The sequence below is a fragment of the Tiliqua scincoides genome, chromosome 6 (assembly GCF_035046505.1).
Source record: "Tiliqua scincoides isolate rTilSci1 chromosome 6, rTilSci1.hap2, whole genome shotgun sequence".
NCBI lineage: Eukaryota > Metazoa > Chordata > Lepidosauria > Squamata > Scincidae > Tiliqua > Tiliqua scincoides.
This window is the reverse complement of record NC_089826.1, coordinates 60,456,069-60,480,991: the sequence shown is the minus strand read 5'-3', so window position 1 is coordinate 60,480,991 and position 24,923 is coordinate 60,456,069. Positions and strand designations below refer to the sequence as shown.

The 24,923-nt window shown below is 41.4% G+C and overlaps 1 protein-coding gene across 38 annotated transcripts in view; it reads left to right on the top strand.

Moving 5' to 3' along the window:
* Positions 1 to 24,923, top strand: part of SORBS2 (sorbin and SH3 domain containing 2) — a 327,753-nt gene that overhangs the window by 285,989 nt on the left and 16,841 nt on the right. For 24 of the 38 annotated variants that reach the window (XM_066631534.1, XM_066631529.1, XM_066631532.1 and 21 more), the window contains 8 exons: positions 729 to 778; positions 4,013 to 4,200; positions 10,552 to 10,643; positions 11,732 to 11,778; positions 16,162 to 16,276; positions 16,394 to 16,522; positions 18,724 to 18,927; positions 23,777 to 24,571. In XM_066631534.1, the coding sequence (XP_066487631.1) occupies positions 729 to 778; positions 4,013 to 4,200; positions 10,552 to 10,643; positions 11,732 to 11,778; positions 16,162 to 16,276; positions 16,394 to 16,522; positions 18,724 to 18,927; positions 23,777 to 24,571 (1,620 nt within the window). Of the gene's footprint in view, positions 1 to 728; positions 779 to 4,012; positions 4,201 to 6,906; positions 8,497 to 10,551; positions 10,644 to 11,731; positions 11,779 to 16,161; positions 16,277 to 16,393; positions 16,523 to 18,723; positions 18,928 to 23,776; positions 24,572 to 24,923 lie in introns of all 38 variants that reach the window. The other 14 variants (XM_066631551.1, XM_066631558.1, XM_066631563.1 and 11 more) reach the window with 5 other exon arrangements.

The following is a 24,923-nucleotide window of genomic DNA, read 5'->3' as shown; positions in this document are numbered from 1 at the left end:
CATAGTTTCATGTCCATGAAAAGATGCCCTTGGAACAACATGGTTCTCTTTCTAGCTCCCACAAACTGTACTACTACGTGCGTCTAATTCTAGCTCAAGTGTTGACACTCATTAAGTGACTAGATTAAAAATAGTTGTCACTGAGGACTGAATTCATATCAACAAGTTTAGAGTATTTCCAGTCCCTTAAGCAAAGAAAATTCTTTAGTTTGATGTGAGCACTCTGTACTTAGCTTGTGTTTAGCTCTGTACTAAGCACTCTGTACTTAGCATGAAGTTAGAAAGGTCAGCAAAGAGTGATGGCAGTTATAGATGTTTAAGCTATGTTTACAGAGAATTTCCTGTGTTGTTTGACATTAATAATTTGGTAAGTAATTGGAAAATGCTTTGCAGATTGTGTTCACTGATTATTATCATATATATTTTTGACTTGCATTGCTTCTACTTTTCATAAGTCTAAACCATAGTGATCTAATTTTGGGTGCAGGTTTTTTGCTTCTGAACTTTTATTTACATCATAATATAGAAGACCTGAAATCGACTTTGAACACTGTTGTCTTATGTGAAATTGTCTGGATCCTTCTGATATGCAATAAAGTGTGCTAACTTGATTGCTCTGTTCTTTGGACAATCATTGCATAGTAATTGCATAATCATTGCATCTTAATGAATAATACCTATGTAATGTGGTGTCAAATTTTAATGGAATCTTTTGTTTGTTTCCACAGACTTCCTTATATTACAGTCCTACCGACAGAGGCTTAGACAGACCTTCTAGGTAAGAAAAACCTGATGTACCAATATGAACTTTAAAAAGCCTTCCTAACTGGACAAAGCACCTGAATAATCATGGCAAGACTCTCATTTGAAAGTAAATTCATTGGCCTTCCTCTTGTAGGAACACATTTGCATATAGTCTTTTTTGACAAAAGACTCCGCCCCTTTTCCCTGTTGTTCATCAGAAGTAGAGGCCTCTCTCTAGGGTTCTTATCCTTAGTGGAGAGCTAGTTGATTGGTCTTATGCTACTGTGAAGACCTTGGAGCATCACTTGTCCTGTTGGTCTGCACTAAGAGATTTCCCTACTCTCTGTTCATCCTGAATTTGTGTACATGTGCTCCATTTTGTGTATTCTATGCTTTTAAAATGTCACACAATATAAAGGAAGTATGTATTACTACTCATCTCATTTAAACTGTAGCCTGGTTGATCAGAATGAAACTTGGTATGCCTGATCCAAGTATTTACATTCAGGTGTTTAAATAAAAACAATGATCAAAGACAAAAAACCCAAATTCTGACTTACACTCCTGGCCAGCAACTTGCCTTAGAAACTATCAATGTCAATAGGAAAGGTCCTGCCAAACAGAATTGGTTTGAATTTGCACCAGCAAGGACTGGCTTCTAATTATGACCACCACGCTGCAAAGCTAACCTAAGAAGATGAAAGGGGTCAGAACCAGATAGAATGCATACCTGCAGAAGAGTGGTTTATGCTGCATTTTTCTCACCTCCCTCTTTGACCCAGGTCAGAAAAAAAATACTGCCAGTTGCTTAACCATAGATTGGGAGTATCCAGAGCTAGATATAGGCCTGGGCCAGAAAGGAAATGTAAGCCCCATTTCAAACTGTACTTTTCAAGTACTTTTGTAATCAATGTTAGATACATGATTTATGTATGGTTATATACATGTACATGTGGTTTTCGTTGCGAAAACCAGAACTGCCTGTTTTGTTTTTTAACAGTTGTTGGGACCTCCCATGCACCCAGGACCCCGACCCACAGAGGGGGTCCTGGGCAGGGAGGTGCAAGGCGGCAGGGCTCTGGGGGCCAATGGGAGGCAGTGGGAGGAAGGTGCATCTCCCCCTTTGGTCCCCACAGCTGCCCAGGCAAGTGGCAGGGAGCGGTGGAGGACTGCAGTGGGGCAGCACCTCCACCTGCCTTGGTCTCGGCGGTCGGCGGGGAGGAAGCCACCTCTGGCACCCTAGGTCCAGGAGGGCTTCTTGCCCCTGGCAGTTCAGCAACATCTCGTCAAAATTTTTCTGTACTCCCTTGTTTTCCATTAATAGTCAATTAAATTTAGCACAGTTGGTTTCTGTTATCTGCATTCATTTGTTTATATTAATCTTCTTTCAAATTTTAGTATTTAGAGCTAAAGGATGTCCCTTAATTCTCATGCAGTAGGCCCTAGGCCCATGCCAACTGGCCCTACTCCCTCCCCTCCCGATCTGCCCTGGGAGTATACTTTGTGCTCCCCTTTTCTCCTTCAACCTGCATGAACTTTTGTAGTCTGATGCATATAACACTATAGAAAAGGAATTTGTTGTTGTTTCTTTATTGGCCTTCTGTCATCTCTCTGTAAATAGTCTATCAGCAGTATAAAGCATTGGATTTTTCATTCTTGCATGGAAACTGTGGTTTGTGGAGATCCTAGCTGTGGTTTGTGGAGATTTATTATTATTAATTTAATGTGTGTGGTGCCATCAATCTGCATGGTGGGGGGGACACAGCCCCAGGTTCCACCCTGGAGCATTACATCAGAAGGTGCAACTGTGAGGCCATCCAAGAAGATGACCTCAGCAAGATAGCACCCCTGTTGCCGCTAAGTGTTTCGTCAATCACTTACAGGTGGCAGCAGCAGGGGGGATGCAATCTAGCTTTCTGCCACCTCCTTCCTTCCAAAGTAGAAGGAATGGAGGGGCAGGCAGTGAAATTGTCCCCCTTGTCCCCACCCCCTCTCCCATAGAGGCAGCAGGAGTAATCTCACTGCTCCCCCTGGTTCCTTCTCCTTTGGAAGGAATGGGGCAGCAGCAAGATTGGAAACAGCCCACCGCCATGGGATTTCACAGTCTTCTCATTGGGCAAGTTTGCAATCACAGAAACTGAGCCTCCAAAGAGAAAGGAATGGGGCAGCAACAAGATGGCAAATACGTCCCATCACCATTGCCATTCCATAGAATCCAGAAGTGACATCACATCAGTTACTTCACTTCACCACCACCCCAGGTGCCTAGGCCTTTCCCTATGGTACTGATAGGCTGATAATATATATCACAGTCATTTTTTCATTCAGTGTAAGAACACAATGAATAATTTCTTTATTTAAACAGCTTTTATCCCACATTTCCTCACACAATGAGGTTCCCAAGGCAGTTTACAATGAAATAATCATAAATACATTACAAAGATAATAAAAACCAGTATCAGAAGTATGAAACAGCTGCATAAATACAAAATAGCACCGATTAAAATGGCAGTCATAGTTAGTTAAGATGGCAATATACAAGGCAGCAACCCACCTGTCCCCCCCAATAAACATATTACAATAAAAAGGCCTAAAGAAAAACAAATATTTTCAAACCCTGCCAGAGAACTATCAGGGACGGGCAGAATAGGTAGAGTTCCATACTTAATTATGTCACCACATAGAAGACCTGACCTCATAAAACAGCAGCATACCCAGATGTTGTAGGGAATGGGAACAGTATTCTTGTAGGTTGTTTATTTTACTTCCAGATTGGGAGACTTGATGCAATGCGACAAACATCAGTAAGAGGCTCAGGGTGGACAGAAGGACTTTCTCAAGCATGCAAAAAGCACATGCTGAAGTTCTGTTCACCAAGCCAAACCAACCACTGCTTGTTGCATTGCATTGCCGGTCTCGCTGCCAGGAGTCTGCAGGTCCTGGGAGTACTACTGGAGACCACTTCAAATACCTCTAGATACACTGAGCTAGCACAAAGTATGATTAAGGGCACAATCCTAACCAACTTTCCAGCACTGGCATAGCTGTTCCAGTGGAGCATGTGCTGCATCCTGCAGTTGGGGGGCAGACATGGAGGCCTCCTCAAGGTTAGGCAATGTTTGTTCCCTTACCTCGGAGTTCCATCGGTGCTGGAAAGTTGGTTAGGTTTGCACCCTTAGTTGGCCATAACAGCTTCTTATTGACTAATTTCTGAAGAGTTTCATACGTGTATCCTGTACAGCTGAGCTTATGTTGCTTATTTTCTTAGTTCTGCAAGTACTGCAAGTGACTACAGGAAAAGAAGGAAGTCAGAACCTGCAGTACCTCATCAAAGGGCACACCCTGATCAAAATGCAAACCGAACTAGTCTGGGCCGGACAGATATGCCGAGCACATACTCTACCCTTAGGAAGCCTGTTACTAGTTCTTCTCCATCGTCTCCATCAAGAGCGAAAGGTAAGCAATGAGCAGGAGAAGGGTTTTTTTTTTCTCTGTGTGAATAGCACAATCTGTTTGAATTTCCCTGAAATGCAGATAGAGGGGAGGGAAAAGAAATGAGAGGATTGAAGAGAGAGGGAGCAAAGACAGCAGAGCAGAACCAGGAGGACTGGAAGCACTGAGTGAGTCCCCACAGCACATTGTGCTGGGGGAAGGATTACTTTGAAAGCCCCATGGAGTCCAGTAGAACGTAGCGGAATGTACCCTGGAAGATGTAGACAATGAGCGGAATGTACTCCCTGAAACATGCAGATATGCCAGAAGAGGCAACAGGATTCCAGCATCCTAATGTCCTATATGCTCCCAAAGGCATCTTGTGGGCCACTGTGGGATACAGAAAGCTGAACTAATGGGCTCTTAGCCTGATATAGTGACTGGGCTCTTCTTATAAGCTGGAGATGTTGGTGGAGGTGGGAGATACTCACACAAGGCTCCCACCCAGATCCAGCAGCCTAATAATTTCACTTGGGTCAAAAAAATAAAGGAAAGATTGGAGAACCACAGAGGAAGAAGTGTGGGGGGGGGGGAGAGAACCAAACAGACAGTTAATAGTAGTGAAAACAAAAAGACAGATTGAAAACGAGAAGGTGACCTGGAAAAAAAGAGATGGAGAACAAGAGTAAAGAAAAGGCTTCATAGGAAAGTGACCAGCAAATTACCATCATCACCAGTTTCATTAATGAGGATGCATGAGATGTTTCTAGTTAACTTTTTGTTGGCTTATTTGCTCTTGGGCTTCTGAATCTACTTTTTAAAATTGGGGGTTTAAACAGTGGTTCAGGGATTTATGGGAGGGGAAGAGCTGATGAACTAGAAAGTGACAAACTTTCTGGCAAATGTATAGATCTTGCACATGCAGCCTTCTCAACGGAAGATCTTGTATTAGCAGCTCATATGAAAGGGCGCTGAAAAACATGACACATTGCAGTAAATTGTGTATGGAGAATTCTTAGTTTCTTTGCCTGAATGTATACCACACAATAGTAGTATGCTTTTTTCTTTTTCATTTGTTTATTTAGCAGTTTAAAAAAAATCAGGCAATACATACAAAGCAAAGCAAAACAAATGACCTTGCCTGAGTATACAGACCAGTGATTCTTAACAGGGGTATCCATACCCTTGGGGATATGGAAACCAAAGGATGAGGGTATGGGGCTCAACCTCTGAACAATTTTTAAAGAATTGTTTTCATGTTATCAGTGGTTCTGTGGATTGGGACTCACTGGTGGGTCAACCTGATTTTTGGTGGGTTGAAAAGATCAGATAACTAATTGCCTTTAGCTCTGATGCTATTCAAAAATCGGATACTGTATCTGCTAACTGCCCTGCAAGGAGCTGAGAGCCTGCAGTTTGCAAGCATGTGTAAATATAGGTAGATAAATGTTTAAGGGTTTTTCTTTCTCATTGTTATAATTACTTATAAATAAATTGAATTAAATTTTATCTCTTTCTAGATCTTTTTTTTTTAAGTCTGGCAAATTTAGGTGGGTCTTGAAAGAGTTTAAAACCAAGTGATACTTTTTGAAAGCACACTGGTACCTATTAGGACTTGTGATGATTATTTTGACAGTCTGGTGAAGCGTGTATGGGGACATATTGGGGAATCCACTGGGGGTCTGTAATCATAAAAAAAGTTAAGAATCCCAATATAGACAATAAATGTTAAACATTGAAGCAGCAAGAAAAATCCAAAATATCATGTTAATGGTTAATCAAGAGAAGCCTTAAAAAATGTTGAATGGCAGATCTACTTTCTAAAGTTCCAAAGGGCAAAAAATTGTACCCTATCTTTAACTGCTTGCATACTTATTTCCTGTTGCTTAGTCATTCAATAAGTGACAATGCCTTGTCCAAATGTTTCAACTTGATACTTGTACACTCCTGGCTGTTCTCTACAGTTCTGTGTCCTTAAAACAGGTTTTGCATCTGAATTCAAGTCTTCTGAGAATCAGAGTGCTCCTAAATGCTCCCTAATCATGTTCCTTTAGGTCCCCTTCAGGCTACAGCTTGAGGCAGTGAATGCAGGAGAGCTACAGAGAATTTTTCTTGCTTATCCTTTCTCTGTGACTAGTAGAACTGTGCATTAACACTAGCCTCCTGTTTAACATGGCGTTGTTGTCTCAGTCTGTTTAAGGATATGGCCACTTTTTAAAAGGGGAAAGTAAAAGCATAGTATGTTTATGCCCAAGTGTCTAGTTTTGAAGTCAGCCTCTATATAACTAATTATTGGTATTGCCTTGCTGTTGAAGTGAGACTTGACACCTTTGACCAACGTAAGTGCTGTCCATGGTCATCCTATAGACCCATGGTTTTTTTCCTGAGATAAAAATGAGGCCAGCTTGATCTGTATTTGGCAGAATTGCTGAAAAGAGGTGCCCTGTCTTTCCACTTATACATTTTAAAGAATATTTAAGTGGAAGCAACTGGTATTATTGGCAAGAACAGCTAATATGTCTAAGTGCTAAAACTGCGTTATTTGTTTTTCGTCTTCCGTATTTTAGTGAAGTATATCTTATATTGCTGTTTCTAGCTGAGCAATAAACACTAACTACTTTCTCTTCTCTGTTCTCTCTGGCATGTGCTAATTGTTTTTCTGTCTTTTTTTGAATCTGTTAATTCCTGGCAATGTCTCTTTTTCACCATGCTGCTCTGTGGATTATAAAGGTGGGGATATTAGCAAAGTACGCTCATCCCTATCCAGTTGCTCAGTGCCCAACCACAACACCTCAGACGAATTAGATTGCTGTAGAACCTACGGACAGCGCTTGGCTGTCCCAGCTGACTCAAGAAGGGCAGTCACCTACAAGAATGGCTGGCAAATGGCCCGTCAAAATGCTGAAATCTGGAGCAGCACAGAAGAGACTTCTTCTCCCAAGCGAAAATCCCGTAGCTGTGATGACTTGTTGGCAGATGATCACTGTAACTACCCTGACCAGCAGAATAAGTCCGAAAGCATGGTTTCTCTTTTATGTGAGGAAGATTCCCAAGGCAGCTCCTCACTTACCTGGACCTCCCCGTATGCCTCTGAGAGCCATGGTTCCAGCAGGTCTAGAGCACGTCATAGATCTGCACATGATGCTCCTGGATTCCTAAAAATGTATAAGAGAATGCACCGCATCAATCGCAAAGACTTGCTCAATTCCGAGGTCATTTGTTCAGTAAAGTCCAGGGTGTTGCAGTATGAAAAAGAACAGCACAAATGCCTTCTACAGGGCTGGAAAGATTCCTCCACTGAGGAGGTGCCCAGAGACATGGTGCCCAATAGAATATCTGAATTTGAAAAGTTAATTCAGAAGTCAAAATCAATGCCAAATTTAGGAGAAGAAGCATTATCAACAGTCACCCTTCTCGAATCCCCTAAAAATAGCTTATGTACAAAGAGGCGATTTTCAATCGAATCCTTGCTAGAGGAGGAAAATCAAGGTAGACATGCTGCTCAGGTACAAAGGAATTGCAATTCTAAAACGCTAGTGCCAATTCATATTGAAGTGACAAGTGAGGAGCCACAAAGATCTCACATGGAATATTCAGACAGTGATCAAGATGGGGTGGTCTCTGACCTCAGTGACTTCATACAGATAGAAGGCTCATCTTTTTGTAGTGAAAGTGATTTTGACCACTTTTCTTTTACATCCTCTGAAAGCTTTTATGGATCAGGCCACCATCATCACCACCACCACCACCACCACCATCATCACAAGCATCTCGTTAGTTCCTGCAAGGGGAGATGCCCAGCATCCTATACCCGCTTTACCACAATGCGAAAGCATGAAAGGGCTAAAGAAGAACCTACCCCAGAAGACTCTAGAAGACAGGACTCAGACTCTGGCCTTTCTAAGATAGCATTCCTAGTTAGCCCAGTGCCTTTCCGGAGGAAAAAAAGTTCAACCCCCAAAAAGCAGGCAGAAAAGACTAAATGCAAATCAGCTGTCTTTGAAGCCTTGGACTCTGCTCTTAAGGATATTTGTGACCAAATCAAAGCAGAAAAAAGAAGAGGAAGCTTGCCTGACAACAGTATATTGCACAGACTTATTTCTGAGCTTCTTCCAGATGTTCCTGAAAGGAATTCCTCCCTTAAAGCTCTTAGAAAGAGTCCAGTGCACCAGCTTTTTCATCCACTGCCTCAGGATGGTGCTATTCATTGCCCGTTGTACCAGAATGAATGTGGAAGATTACCTCTTAGTGCCTCTTATCAAGACATGGATACAACCAACAACGCTTGCCAAGAAAACGATAGTGTGCTGTGTTTCCAAGGTGGATTACCTCCTTTTCTTTATGCTTGTGATTGCTTCATCCATCTCTATCCCTTTCATTTCCAGCTGTTGTGTTTACTTTTATATGGTGTGTTTATCTGGAAATTAAGAGTACCTTGCACAATAACGGACTGGGTCAGTAATGAGGGATACAGTTATGGAAAGTTAAAGCTATCGATACAAATATACATAATCATCTCATCACCACATAAAGGGAAAGTATAGCCTTAACATTTAAAAAACCCCATCGGAATACGAGAGTTGTGACTCTTAATGAAAATTACAGTTACACCTTTGAAAAGATCTGTTCCCAAGAACTAAACTAATTTTTAAAAACCCAGAGATTTTAAAGAAAACAAGTTGTCTATGAGTAGGGCAAGGATTTCACAATAAAATAGAAACTCAGATGTGGCACTATATTGTGAAATAATACTATTAAACAATTGAAGAAAATCTGCTTTTAAAATTGGTTCTACCTAGGTTTACCAATGAGCATTCAGCTGTGACTAAAAAGGTTTGCTCACTGAAACACTTGTGAACAGAGGATTGAATCCTGAACTTAGTCATGACTAAGGAATCATGACTAACTAAACTTAGAGGGTTTCATATTCTGATTTGTATTTTAAGCTCATTGTCATAATGCCACATTTCTGATGGCAGCAAAACTAGAATATATTTTTTTTACTTAAACGATTCCATTCAGTTTTAAGAGGCACAAATTCCAAAGGGCCCAGACAAGGTGAGTATTATTATAGTCTTTGTCTAGCGAATTTGTCTTGTATAATGTAGTTGGCAGGAATTACTGTTCCATTGTTTTACATTTTAGCAACAACACAATAATTTGACCAGTGCAACATATGATGTATTTATAATAATATTCAGAGACATTCAGCTTCAGGGTGAGGTCAATCCCCTTTCCATAGCATGTGACAAGACAGACACACATTCCTTAGTAGCATTTGACAATTATATATGGAATGTCTGCAGTTACTGACAGAGAACTGACATCATTACAAGAAACTCATCTTATATGAAGGAACCCAGAGGGCCTTCCAGATGTTGCAGATTTTAGCTGACACAAATTGCAGCTTGAAATTAGTTTGGCTGATGGGATGGTATTGATAGTATAGCCCAGCAGCTGTATGTTGGCTGTTAAATTTCTATGGATTGTACTTGTTCCCAAGTCACTGATGGGTTTGCTGGAAGTAATGAAAATTAAATTAGCTGCCAATATACTAGCAGAGAGGTTTTAATTTATTTAACAGCTGGAACTCCTGTAGTTTTGAAGCATACCCCTTGCTTTATTTTTCAGGGAACATTTAAAAATATATCTTTTAAAGTTAACTAAACCAGATATTTGCACATGTCCTGTAATGAACAAACATCATGATCCTAGGCATATTTATTGAGAAATATGCTCCTCTAAGTTCAATAGGACTTACTTCCTGGTAAGCATGTTTAGGATTGCATCCAAAGCATGTGTTGCAATAATCATGCCATTCAAATGGGTATATCAGAATAAAGTGCCTTAAGACAATACCGGAGCTTTAATTTTTATGTGTAGTACTAGGAAATTGCTCACATGAAAGAGGATTGCATATTTATTGATAATCCTAAAACATGTTTAGCTTGTCATTTTGTCATTGTGGCATGCTTTTGGCATATTCCCCTGCACGTGGTTACATATTGAAAATACTATGATTCATTGCCATGTTTTTCTTTTTCTACCATTTGCATCTTCAATATGTCCTACTTCCTCTAGTTGCTAAAACCAGTGCTATATACATTAGCATTAGGAAAAATGTGTTGGTCCTGTTTTGCTCTCTGATTGTGTAAAAATTCGGCTTGAAACCAAAACGTATTAGTGCTCGTAATTTCCACAAGTGTATCTTTTGAATGCTGTTGTGTCCATTTTCTTTTACAGTAATTGTATCTATGTTTTTAGCCTCAAACCTGCATTATACGTTTGCAGATATTTTAGATGTAGCGTCCCTTAAAATGAAGCATAACAGCTTTGCTTTTAATTAAATTTCACAAAATGGCATTTTATTTTCAGTAGACCAGGGGTCTCCTGGGAATTATTCTTCTGCCTTCACGGATGTGGGTCGATGTACTTCAAAGGAAAGAAAAAGCGCTCCAGAGAGAGAGGTAGTTTAAATGAAATGTTTAATTCGAAAGAATCTGAAGCCGGAAGTAGTCTGTGGAGTCATTTGCCAGGCATTTATGGAATATTAGTCAATGGTACCTTTCTTGCCCAGGTGCTACAAAAACTGTGTGTGTCTTGGGAAATTGCAGGCAAAAGAAAGAAGGAAGTCTGGGTTCAAATGGGCTTGGAGTGCAGTCTGTCAAACACCAGTCCAACACAACTCCTGGACATTTCAATTCAGCACTATCAAGGGAGTCTAGACTGGTTGTTTGAGCCTGAGTTCATGTACATAAGATTAGTTCTTATATCAGTGTGTAGCACATGCTTTTGGAAAACTTGTTGAAATGGTTGCAAAAGATCCTAAAACTATTCTACAGATATATACATTGATAAGAACCAGTAAATTATTTATTCATTTGGACACACAGTACCATATCCATGAGCAGCCCTCAGGAAGTCTGGTACTGTGGTGCGTTTGACTGGTAGCTAGGCTGGATTTCAGCATAATAAACCTAGTATTACACCATGAAGTGTGATCAGTTATTTTCCAGGCTCCATTTCTGTATGTTCCTAGAGGGCACAATCCACTAGGATCTTTTCTGAGTGAGAGCTACCTGTTTGCAATTTGGTACACCATAGGGAGGGGTTGTGTTAGAGAGAGCTTAGGGTGGAAAAAATGATGGTTACACTCATAATCAGGCAGATGCGTAAAGATAAATGTATATATTTATATACCAATTTTCAACAAACATATATATATTTCTTTGCAATAGCGCTCTTCAAGGATTCAAAAGCATCTTTGTCTGCTTTTCCAGAAAATTATATTAATTTACAAAAGTCTCCTTGAGAATGTGTATTATGTGAACAAACAGATCTAAGCCCTTTTCTCCCCTTTATGGGACAGAATGAGAATCTCTAGAAAGAACATTAATGACACCAGTATCAATGTAGCGCTTAAAGTGTCAGATGTTTTATTTAAATGCTTTATGTAATAAGAAGTATATAAACACTTTTTAAAAAATGGGGCCTTTCTTTATAACATTATTTTTTAAATATATAATGTGAGCCCATTTTTTTGTCTCCTTTTCAGAGACTGCCAGCTAGAGCTGTATATGATTTTAAGGCTCAGACCTCAAAGTAAGTAGCAGTGATAGTTATTTTTCCTTAAAAAATCATTATGGCTGTTACAGCAATTTTGAGAGCAAAGAAAAGCTGCATACATTGCCTTTAATTGGTACAAATGTTGTACTGTTTTTGATGTAGTTAAACTCTTCTAGCTTAATTGAACACTCTTTAAGCATTCTGCAAATATGCAAACGTTCAATACTTCAACAGGAAATTAATCCCTGCAGTATTTCCTGTAATTACAAAAAGTGTATAAAATCCAGCTGCAGCTGAGGCATGATAAATTCTGGAAACTCAAAATGTTGGCTTCCAAAACTGAAGTCTTTTGTTGCTCAGAGGGAACAGCTTTAAGAAGGTATGAAGCTGCCTTTATATTGAATTCAGACCATTGGTTCATCTTGCTCAGTTTTATCTATACCAGTGGATCTCACACATTTAACTCCAGGACCCACTTTTTATAATGAGAATCTGTCAGGAGCCATCAGAAGTGATGGCATCAGGCGGGAAAATTTTTAACAATCCTAGACTGCAGTCCTACCCACACTTACTCAGGAGTAAGTCCCATTTACTATCATTGTTAAAAGAATATACCTAGTAGCTTGTTAAAATTATAGGCCTATAACATTTCACCAAATGCAGTCACATACCATGATAGCACCAATATATTAAAAATAAAATATTGAAATGAATGGGGACCCACCTGAAATTGGCTCATGACCCACCTAGTGGGTCCTGACCCACATTTTGGGAATCACTGGTCTATTCTGTTGGGCAGTGACTCTTCAGGTTTCAGGAAGGAGTCTTTCCAGCCCTTCTTAGAGATGCCAAGGATAGAATCTGGAACTTTCTGCATGTAAAGCAACTGCCTCTACCACTGAGTTACATCTTCATTTTATAGTGTACTAAGATGTTTTTTCACATGTAACACTAAAATCATTTCTACTTTTTTTGCAACCACTTGCAATTTTATCTAGCTAGGAAGTAAATTCATGCATACAGACTGATGCCAAGCATATTACTTTGCTAAATGTGACAATTCTACCTTTATAAAAACTGCAAACTGGTTGATTTTTTCCTAGCAAGGTGCAAATGGCTTAGACCAGTGGTTCTCAAACTGTGGGTCGGGACCCACTTGGTGGGTTGTGATCCAATTTCTGGTGGGTCGCAAGAAGCTGACAGAAGCTGATGGCAAAAGACCTAGGCGGTGCCATTTTGGAAGTGGGCAAAGCCTGGTCGTCGCCATTTTAAGCTTCCCGGCATTGAGATGTAACTAGGAGTGGCTTGCACATATGCAAAGAAAGCAGTGTGCTGCTTTTCTCCAGAAAGCGTGCTGCTGCCTTCCAGCTGGATCTCCCTCTGCACTTGGAGGCTTCCCTCAGGGGGGCCAATCGCAGAGTGCAGGCTTGGATTGCAGTCAGAGAAAGGCCGGGAGAGACGTGGACGAGCCAGCCAGGCTTCTCCCCACCAACCTTTGTCAGCTTGGCTGCCTTGATGGGATGGGCTGCCTTGGGGTTGCAAGACAGAGCAGCCCCCCCCCTCTGCAGCTGGACTGGGCTGGAGAGTGTTGACCTGAACACAGGGCTTGGGTGAGTAGAGGCAGATCTGCGTGATCTCCCATCTTGTGAGCCTGCCTTGAAAGCAGCATCACCACCACCGCCACCCCACTGCCGTTCTCCTCTGCATCATGACCTCTCTCCCTCTCTGAAATCACCTGGAAGCCGCAATCCTTTCCTGCCCTGACTAGCATGTCCTCTCTTTATATCTTTCCTGGGCTGAGGGGGGATCCCTGGTTGCCTGGCTGCCAAGAGAGCAGCAGCCAGGAGGGGGGGAGGGCAAGCATGTGGGGGGAGCACCCAGGGAGAGTGCTGCTCCCCCAGCCGCTTCTCTGATGTGCACCCTTCCCCTCTTCTTACTTCTCTCTTAGGCTGCAATTCTGTCTACTCTTACCTGGGAGTAAGCCCCGTTGCCAATAATGGGAGTCAATTCTGAGTAGATGTGCTTGGGGGAGATGAGGGGAAGCGTCCCTGCTTATCTTCCTTCTGAGGGGGATACTACTTTTTTATTTCCTTTATTTACAAAAACTCAAGCTACTTCTTGTATTGAGGTGCAAGAGTAGGGTGCACTTGTTTCTGGCTAATGCTGTGCGCAGTATCAATAGCCACATCAATGTTTGTTAGTTTCAAGTGCAATACAAGAAATATAGAAGAATAGGCCTAAGAATAGGGCCCTAAGAATAGGCCCTAAAAATAGGCCCTCAGTTTGGCTGTACTTGTTTCCCTGGGGGCTGGGGATAAGAATAGGCCCTCAGTTTAGCTGTACTTGTCGTAAGAGGCGACTAAACAGCCACCGGGTAGATGGGACTCGTCAGCCTGGGAAGGCAGCTCATCTGAGAGAAGGAAAACTCTGATCCCAAACCTCCACTGCCTTGTGGCTACATCCAGTTATGGAAAAGGCTTCAGGAGTCAACCTCGAGGCAAAATCCGGAGCCGGAGTCCCTGAGGCAGTTCATGGCTGAACACAGTCACGTTCTGGCAACTCCTGCGACGCCGCTGGAACCAACCTTATTGGCTTCTGCCTTTCCATTGGACCATTTCAGCGACGTGGAGAGGGGGGATTTGCTACATGGGTAACAGCCTATCCTCCATACCTATTTTACCCGGCTTCGCGCACTGGAGAGGACACTCTGTTCCAGAACCACCATTCAGAGCGTGACACCATAGTCTTCTGAGACTGAAGGATGCCAACATTATTATTACAAGAAATAGCTTGAGATTTTGTAAATAAAGACAGAAATAAAAACAGTAGTTAATAAATACAAATATTTTGTTCCAGATGTTTTATTTTTTGCTTGATAGCAATGGTAGCAAGGGCAGGGAGAATGGGAAGAAGCTTCTGAGCTGGAATACTGTCTCTTGTCATTTACAGTTTGAGTTTCTAGGCAGGAACTTCCTGCTTGATGACATCACTTCCGGCTCTGACATCACAGTGATATCACTTCCTGTTAGATGATGTCATTTCTGGCTATGACATCACTTCCAGGTTGCTGACATCACTTCCGGTGGGCCCCAGACAGATTGTCATTCTCAGAAGTGGGTTCCAGGCTAAAAAGTGTGAGAACCACTGGCTTAGACCAAGCGTGTCAAACTCATTTCATACAGTGCACTGGATAGCATTCGTGGCACCTGCTGAGGTACGGGTGTTCAGCAGGTGATGGCCAGAAATAACCACTTTTTCTCACATAGGAACTCATTCACTGCAAATGACAGAAGATAAAATATGCAAGTCTTGATGATATTTTCAAGATATGGGAGAGCCCAATTTTCATGTGGGCCACCCTTTCAGCAGTGCTGCTTCTGTGGAGGTATCACATCACAGCTCAGCAGCTGAGAGGTGCTCTGCAAATTGACACCTCAGCTGAAGTGGTGCTGCTGAAAGAGTGGCCCACATGATAGATGAGCTCTCCCAGCACCTTGGCAGCTTCTCACTTCTCCCTTCCTCACTCCTCCTGGTCTGTCTCTTCCCTGTACTGTTCCTCGCCTTCTAAGTCCTGCTTCAATCTCTCCTTTCCAGCATCTTGGCAGAAGCTGCACTGTTGAAAGGGCAGAGCTATGAGCATCCAATGCTCTGCCCTTTCAGCAGTGACACCTCTACAAAATTGGCACTGCTGAGAGGGTGGCCTGCATGCTAATTGGACTCTCCCAACACTAGCAGTGCCACTTCTGCCCAAGTGTCATTTTGCAGCTCAGCAGCTGAGGGCAGCTGATGGTGGTGCTGGGACAGCCCAGTTATCACATGGGCCAGATAAAACGCTTCTGTAGGCTAAATTTGGCCCATGGGCCTTATGTTTGATACCCCTGGTTTAGACTGTTTCAGATAAAAGTTTTTCAAATTGCAACCAATGAAATTTAAACCTAAACATGGCTAAGGGTGCAATCCTAACCAACCTTCCAGCCCTGACCTAGCTGCAATGGAGCCCCAAGGTAAGGTAACAAACATGCCCTTACCTTGAGGAGGCCTCCTTGACTGCCTCCCCACTGCAGGATGCAGTGTATGCCACATTGGCACAGCTATGTCAGTGCTGGAAAGTTAGTTAGGATTGCGCCCTAAGTGTTACATCTGCACAAGTCTACTGGTGTCTTATAACAACAATTAACATTCAGATAGGACTTTTGTGTGAAAACCACTTGGACTACAAACATAGTTAGAAAATCTAAACATTCAGCTGAACAGATGCCCGAGTGTGGAAGCTCCCCATCCCTTAGAGACAAAAAGCAATGTATTATGTTTGTTGTATACTTATTTTCAACTGCTTTTAAGGCCTGTTATTAGACAGGAAGGTGGAGTGTACATATTCAAAATAGATAACCATGACTGTTCTATAAACATCTGTTACAGGGAACTGTCGTTTAAGAAAGGAGACACTGTCTATATCCTCAGGAAAGTGGATCAAAACTGGTATGAGGGCGAGCACTATGGAAGAGTTGGTATTTTTCCCATTTCATATGTGGAGGTTTGTCCTTTAGGTTTTTTGTTTGTTTTGGGATATGTGCTTCTTGTCCCATTAATCTTACAAACTAGTTGCACAAGTTTCACAAACTTATTAAAGCAACCACCTTTCTCGTTTCAGAAACTTACTCCCCCAGAAAAAGCACAGCCTGCACGACCACCACCCCCAGCACCCGTTGGAGAGATTGGAGAAGCTGTTGCCAAATATAATTTCAATGCAGACACAAATGTAGAGCTGTCACTGAGAAAGGTAACTGCAAACAGCAAGCATTGAAACTGTATTGTTACTGAAGTTGTCTAAAGTGATGGATTTGCATCCAGTCAAGCTTTGTAAGTGCAAAGAGATGTCTTTTCACTGCAAGAAAGAAGTTTCAGCCGATGGAGATATATATGGTACAATTCAGTAATTACTTTTCTGGTCACATAGTAGTCCACTGCAATCAAGGACACTGAGCAGGTGATTAAGCTAAGATTTCCTGAAGCATAATATTTTTGGAAGTTCTCCTACAGGAAGCTCTCTTCTACTGAGTCTGATCACTGGTCCATCTGGTTCAGTCTTGCCTACATTGATTAGCAATGGCTCTTTGGGATTTCACACAGAGGTCTTTCCCTACCTGGAGATGTCAGGGTTTGACACAGAGGCTTTTTGCATGCAAAAGCAAGTACTTGCTACTGAACTAAAGCTCTACCCCAATCAGATGCCCAAGTTGAACAAACAAATAACTAATTTGTATCTGTGTCTCTCTGAATGTTCCCAGTGAGGCATATTCATAGTGTTTCATAGATCCCATCCCAACCATACTGCCCAACCGCATGGCAGTCAGTTCACACTGGCACCAATACCCAACAGAAGTCCAACTTTTTTGACTCACAGAACAATTAGCAGCTATCTTGGTCCTATGTAGTAGGGTTCATATGGATGAGTCATACTTCAACTATACGCTTAAATCTGCTAGTGAGGAGAAGCTTTGGAGTGGTAAAGCTGCAACTACGAAATATATATTCTAGATCCCCTCTGGACTAGTCATTTGTTAGTAACAAGTTAAAAAATTATATTTATTCTCTTAATTGTCTTGGTTTTCTGGCTTTAGTTGGATTTATAGTATTTTAAATATGCTGTTATTTTAGTGTAATTGATTTCATGATAACTTTGTCTTAATTGTTAAAATATTTGTACAGTTTCTTCAGCAAACTTGCTTTAAAGGTAATTATGGGCACGGTCCTATTGCTCTAGCTGAGACCATGCAGCACCCTCTACAGAGCGTTCAGTGCATGCTGTGGGGTGGGGATGTACCAGACAGCCCAGGAAAGCTCTGTAGGCAGCCTGGTCTCTAGTGGGTCTCCTCAGAACAGTGCCAGCTCTTTTTCTGGCACGAATCAGAGGAAACTCATGGGGCAGGTCTGGACTGGGAAGATGGGGATAGGACCTCAACATGTGCTGCTGAGATCAAGATTCTCCTGGACCCTCCCCAGCTCAGCCCCCACCCTCATCCTTCCTCACTGCTACCAATGGGGGACGGAGGAGGTTCAGCTCTTCCAGCTGTGTGCCCTGGCAGCAGTTGCCCACTCAACAGCAGAGTGGCTTTGCTGCCATTGGCCTGGGACTTATGCTGACTGTTCACGAGATCCATCAGTATAAGGCTCTGATAGGATTGGGCCATAAGATTCTTTGAATAGACACGTTTATAATCAGTCATTGTTGCTACTTGTGATCTGTAGCTTATTCTGTAGAAATCTGGAATGAAGGGCCACTACACAGGTAACTGTAGATACGTATTAAAAGTTTTCCTGTTTTGTGCCAGAAATGAGTGGCAGTTAGACCTTTCACTGCATAAATGCACTGCAGGGAGCAGCCGTTGTCCCTGGGTCCCTGGCACATGTTTCCACTGTGTACCCATAATGAACAGAAGGCATGTATCAGTCACAGACGTTATGTCCATGTAAATATGCACGTGGTCAGAATGCAAGTACCTGATCACTGCATAAAATGGACAGTTTGTACAAATCACTACAGTGCTTACGATTATTTCCTAATTCAACCTAGCCGGTGTATTAGATTATCTTGAGTGGCTCAAGAAATGTATCCATTCTCTCTCCTATCCCACATATGCATACAACTACAAATATGTACAAGATCCTCTCTCAGATCTGTGCTCCAGCTTAAATGATTGATCCCTGTTGAGAGAAATGGAAAATAACAGAAGACATTTTTGTTCCAGATCTGCCTAGCATAGGAAACTTTCTTAGGTCACTCCAGACATTAAGCTGCTCTTTGTTAGCTGTGGGTTGTGGTAAGATTGAAAAATTGGGACTTCCTGGCTCATAGCTCCTGCTTTTAGCTGTATATTGCCTCTTATGATCTCAGTGTCATGTGTCCTGGAATAAACATGTGGGGTTATGTATAGAATCACAATCTCTCAGCTCTTAATGAGTTTTCATATTGCCTTACAGGGAGACAAAGTAACTCTCCACAGACGAGTCGACCAAAACTGGTATGAAGGCAAACTACCAGGAACCAACAAACAAGGCATCTTTCCTGTGTCCTACGTAGAAGTCATCAAAAAGAATGCAGCCAAAGGTGCTGATGATTACCCTGTGCCTCCAATACCCCAGAGTTACTCCAGTGAGAGAATACATCATTTAAGTTCATCTAAGGTAAGAAGGGCAGGATTCATATGTATTTGCTTAAAAGACCAAACATCCAGCACAGCTAAGCCACATTTAATATTTTATCTGTGAACACATAAGGTTGCATTGCTTTCTTCTCTTGTGTTGCCTTTTACTTTAAAAAACAAAAAAAATTAAGCATACATTTTCTTTCAAGGTTTTCTCTATTTTTTTATTTGATCCTCAAGGTGTTCTGTTGGCACTACTCTTATTAAAGCAATTGGAAGCCCAGATTCACGTGTTGCTGCTGCTACAACCAAGCAGCTCTTACTTGGATCAATGTCCCTAGATACACAGTGCCTGTCAAAGCTGGCCTCCTTCAGGTTCCAGATTTTCAAAGTAGCACCTCCCCCCCCCCCCGTGGTTATGCAAGAAGGACCAAAAGTGTATAAGGGAATTTCAATGTGGAGGGACTGCCCTGCCCTCCCAGATCACTCTATGTAGCACCCAGATTCTTTTGGAGCTCCTCAAGAACTCTTTTTATTCAGGCTTATCATTCACCTTATTTTCCACCCAACATGATCTACAAAGGACACAATTTTTCACATAGGACAGGAAGGGCATTGGTGAGTTGAGTCTGATTTTAAACCCTGAGCTTCCTGAGCTAGGACAAGAGGTAGGCTTGCAGTGCAGTTAGGCACCTCAGCACCATTGTAGCTCTTGCCTCACCTCGGAACACCACAAGCAATTCTCTGCTACAGCTACCACCTTAGCCCTTCTGCCAGACCAGGCAGAAGGAGACCTTCTGGAGGCAAGGTCTCCTCCAGAAAAGTTGGTGCTAGAACAAAACTTGCATCTTGTTCCATCTAAGGCAGGCAATTAACTGTAGTGAGTGTTTGGCAGCCACCAGGGAATCTCTGTGAAACACTAAAATGGTCATTAGTCTCTGGTGAAAGAGCTGTGGGGAGGGTGGCCTTGACTGAAGAAGACTGCCTCTCCAGTGTCTTAAGATGACTGGTTAGTGCCAAGACCAAGTGCACTGCAAGCAGTGGAGGGAGTAAGTACTCTGGGGACCCCCCATCACTGCTGAACGTCCCTTTCCAAACCTAAGCGGAGGTGGTCATCCAGAGTTCCTTCAGTGAGGGCAGGCTCTTGTGGTTCAGTAGTCACAATGGGCTATCCCTTCTAGGTGAAGAGAGGACAAAGCAGTTTACAGAGAAAATCAAATAACCACAGCTATTCACATTCCAAAACACTCAAGTTTTTTTTCCCTGCCTGCTATCCAAGGGGGGGGGGGTGCTTTCCCTGAAGGTTTGGAATGTTCTCTGAGAGACTCAAAGAATGGAATTTACAGTAAGGCATTTTCCATCTTGTTCATATATAGAGCTGTACCACACAACAATGAGGAGTGGGCCCCTGGGGTTCTTTTACGTTTTATAAGGTTATTTATGTGTTTTTCACATTTTTATGCTGCCTTTCCTCCAAGGAGCGCAGGGTGGTGTACATATTTCCTTCCATCCTTTTGCCCTTCCAAAAACCCTGTGAAGCAGTTGAGGCAGAGAGATCATGACTGTACCAAGCTTACCCAGGAAGCTTCATGGCTTGATGGGGCTTTGAACCTGAATCATCCAGGTTGAAGTCCAACTTCAGAACTACGTCCTCCTGGCTCCCCACGTTCTGCAGCTAAACGTTGGCTCAAAGTGAGCCCACAAAGCCACATCAGTTAAACCAGTTTTTAAAAATCCAGTTTAATTTTGTAGGAAGGAATCCAGCTGGAAGGAGGAGTTCTATGAAAGACTGGAACTGGTCAATTGTAAGGTTTAGAACAGCCTGCCTATGTAAACCGCCTTGGATTAAAGTCCGAGGAGAAATCTGACGACCAAAGAAAGGCGGTATAGAAATACCTGTATAAATAAATAATAAATATAGATTTGCCCATTTGACAACCAGATTCTATTCATGTTTACAGGGAAATGGGTTGATTTTAATGGGAGATACTTCCAATTAAGGTTGAAATCTGAGGCAACCTGTAGAATTTATTTTATGCATATACATAGAAACATGCAGATCTTTTAATTACAAGGCAGAAAAGTTAACATTCAAGCAGATGGGAAGGACCCTCTCTGCATACATAGCGGATATGCTGTTAGTAACCTTGTAAGAGGAGCCCCAAAAGAAAGTTCCTTATTGGATCTTTATGTTCTTGATATATAATTTATATTAGGGTAGAGTGGAAAGGCCGTACTGAACAGGGCTGCCAGCACCAATCTGCCACCATTGGAAAAACTGCTCAGTAAAAGTGGCGGTGACTTGCATGCAGTGTTGGTGCCATTTTTGTATGGACATGATGCAAACTTCAGGCATGGTGCCAATGCTGCATAAGATTCACCTGTCCTTCCGTTTGGAGAATTTTCCAGCAATAGGAACTAATTTGGGAAGCAGCAGTAGACTATCAAAAATCAGTCTGTAGTTTGCCTTGGGATACCAGTGGAATCCTACCCATCCTTGCATAGTGGTACACTATATAAATACATAATGTCTTTCCACTTTCATCGTGAAAACCATATATCATGTTTCTTTAAGATTCCACTGCCTCAAACCTCAACTTCTTTCTAAGAAAATGTCATGTCAGATATGGAGCAAAAGATTTGCAGCTGTAACACTAAACTACTACTTGGATATCACATATTACTGTCTCTATCTCAGATTCTTAATTGTGTGATTTTAGATACAGAAATTACATAAGAGCAAGTGTCAGAATTAGGTTGCTTGTGCATTATTGCAGCTAGCAATTAATGAATGTTTTCGGCATAAAATATTTGAGAATAAAAGAGAGAATGAGCTCTTTTATCTTTTTCAAAAAAAATTTCTATAAGTCGTGACTGAACATACATAGTATGTTTTTGTTAAGAGTATGGTATATGCTGCTTTTCAACAGAAAATTTGGCAAAGTGGTTTACAGAGAATATCAAATAACTAAATGGATCCCTGTCCCAAAATGGCTCACAGTCTTAAAAGTTCCTGAGGAACACCAGGCACTAGAAAAGACACTGTGTGGGGACAAATAGGGACAGTCAATCTCCCCCTACTAAATAAGAGGGGCACCATTGGTTAATGTCTTTGACCTAAAATCTATGGTCTATAGCATCAATTTTCAACTTTTTTGATCTCATGGCACACTAACAAAGCATTAAAATTGTCAAGGCATGCCATCAGGTTTTTGACAATTCACCCAATATGGCACACCATGCTGCCAGTGGAAGGCTCACATCATTGGCCCTACTAATAAAAGAATGACCTTCTCCCAAATTCCTGCAGCACACCTGTGGACCACTCAAGGCACACCAGTGTGCCACGTCACAGTGGTTGAAAATGGCTGGTCTATAGACTTATCTGTCATTGTTCATAATATGTTTATGATGGTCTATAGATGGTTGCTGATTGAAAATATCTTAATAGGGGTAGCTTCTAATTTGTAAAAGGAATTCTTTTCCCTCTTCTTGTGTCCAAAACTATATCAAATATGACTGAGATATTTCCATTTCCATCTGAATTTTGAGCACTGAGAATATCATAGGTGAGATCTTTTCTATGCACTTTTCTATGCAGTCCCAAGCATGTTCTAATAACATAGGGTTGGTTAAGAGCCCGTTTCCCTAAACTATTTGTGCTCTGTAGTGCATTTAGTCTATATGTCCAGTGCTGATTAGGCCAGTTGGTTCTACTTGTGGTAGATGCACATAGGCCTTCTATAGCAGGTAATGGTCAAGTATGTTCCCAGAGTGCTCACATTTGGACAGGAATCCACAGGCAAGGAAGAGCAAGAAAAAAGGGTTGTACCAAGCCATGTTGGAAAGCTGCTATATCCAGTCAAGGGTCATTAATCTTCTTCCATATTGGTAGTTCATACTCCTTCAGAAACATCTGAAATTGGTCATATATAAATTGATACAGGAAACATTTAATTTGAAATTGATTCCAGTCATTCTAAAAGCAATCTCAGAGTTTTTTCTTTTCAAATGAAGATTTAAAGTTGAGAATTAATACCAAAAACTACATTTTCAGTATTTACTGAAGCAATGGATATCTACCGATGCGATATACGTATGAACCCCAACTCTACTATTCTTACAAAAGGACATTTATTTTACCTGAAGGAAACTTCAATCAATATTTCATTTCACTATATTATGCAGTCAACAGTGATATTCAAAATACATGGCTCTATGGTATACCATTTTGTCTACAATGTTTATATAAGTAGTATTTGAATGCTATGTACCTTTAAAGAAAATATTATTGGTCCAAATGCTATTAATTTTTAATTAAAAGATGTACTGTGTAGCTGTGGAGGAATCAATGGAAGCATGCAATTGTATGTAAGATGTTTCTGCAAGGTTCCCATGCTCAGAGATGGAAAGCTTTAATATTTGCACAACCAGAGATTTCCCAGTTAGGTTAATGTTCATTGATACTTGATGGTGCCCCAGTCTGAGCTGCATTTTCTTTTTTAGACAGCACCACTCTGCTCTCAAAATAATAGCTGTGGTTTGGAAGTTCTGGTAATCACATCTGGGCCATTAGTCATAGCCTTACTAAAGAACAGTAAAGAACATAACACTCAAGGATCAAATTCACTTCATGAACTCAGTGATTCAGATCTGTCTTAATGTTTGACATTTAAGCACTGGACAAGAACCTGATACAGTTTCACTTTTCAGATATGCTTTCTGCTCATCTGATTCAAGTGCTAATGACTTCAGACATTTATGCTCAGTGAAATAACACCGTATGGCCAGGAGATGACATAGGACTTTTTTTTAAAGCACACATACATTAGTTCAATGCCTTCTTTTCACATTGTTTTTAATTACTATGCTTTCCCTTATTTCTCAAGTTGGATTCCAAAGCATCATCCCCTCCTCTCAGGTACCGGTACTCTCCTTGTCCAGATTCTAATACAAAGAATCTTCAGGCTGTCACCGACGAATGGTTATCTCTGACTCTTGGCTTGTCACCCTCAAGCTCACCTTCCCCTTCTCCTCCACCTTTTCCTAAAAGCTTTATTTCTGATTTAGAGGAACTCAGCTCTCTAGCTTTAACAGATTTGCAGAGTGCGCCAAGACTCCCTCATAATATCACTTCTCAAGTCAAGCATGGTCATTTTGTTCCAATTACCTCACCAAAAGCCTCTCACTCCTTTCCTGAATCTCCAACTTCACCTCAGCCATTTTCTTCATCTACCTGTAAATCACCTCCTCCAGCAACCCGGTTTCATGTCAGAGCACATAAGCCTGTAACCAATGGCACAAACCTGAATGAAAGCAAACACAGCATTTTCAAAGAAATGAGAGGAACCTCCACTGTCAAAGAAAGCAAAAGTACTCCTGAAGTATGTGATATGGCAGGCACAGTTGTTGCTCTCTCCAAAGAAGACCCATTATTCAAAACACTAACTGAGACAGATGAACAGGAAGAAGAAATCTGTGAAGAGTTGTTGTCAATAATCCAAGGGGGGGGATCAAAATGTAAAGATTCAGGTTTCTACAGACGTGCCCCTGATGTAACAGAACAACTGGCAAGGCTTCATATAGAGGAAGAGCCAAGCCATGACAATTTAGAGTCACCAACAATTAAGAGAGAGCCTATGATATTTTATGAAGGGGACAATTCACACAATACGAAAAAAGAGGTATTTAAACTTTGTAAGATAAATTTATACCTCCAGATAATTAATTTGAGTCTAATCCTTCTAGTGTGTGCGTTTCTGCATGTGCCTGTCTAATAAAAAATTACAATTTTGAAGAACAGTAAACTCAGACATGCAAAATTTCTCATTTCGGGCCAGTGATAGAGTATCCTCTTTGCATGCAGCAGGTTCCAAGTTTAATATCTAACTAGGATAAAGAAAAATTCCTGTCTGAAACCCTGAAGAGCCACTGACAGCCAGTGCTGGCAGTTCTGAACTAGATGGACCAAGGACCTGTCTTGTTATAAGACAACTTCTTATATACTTCAGTTCCTCACTAAGAGATAGGAAGAAA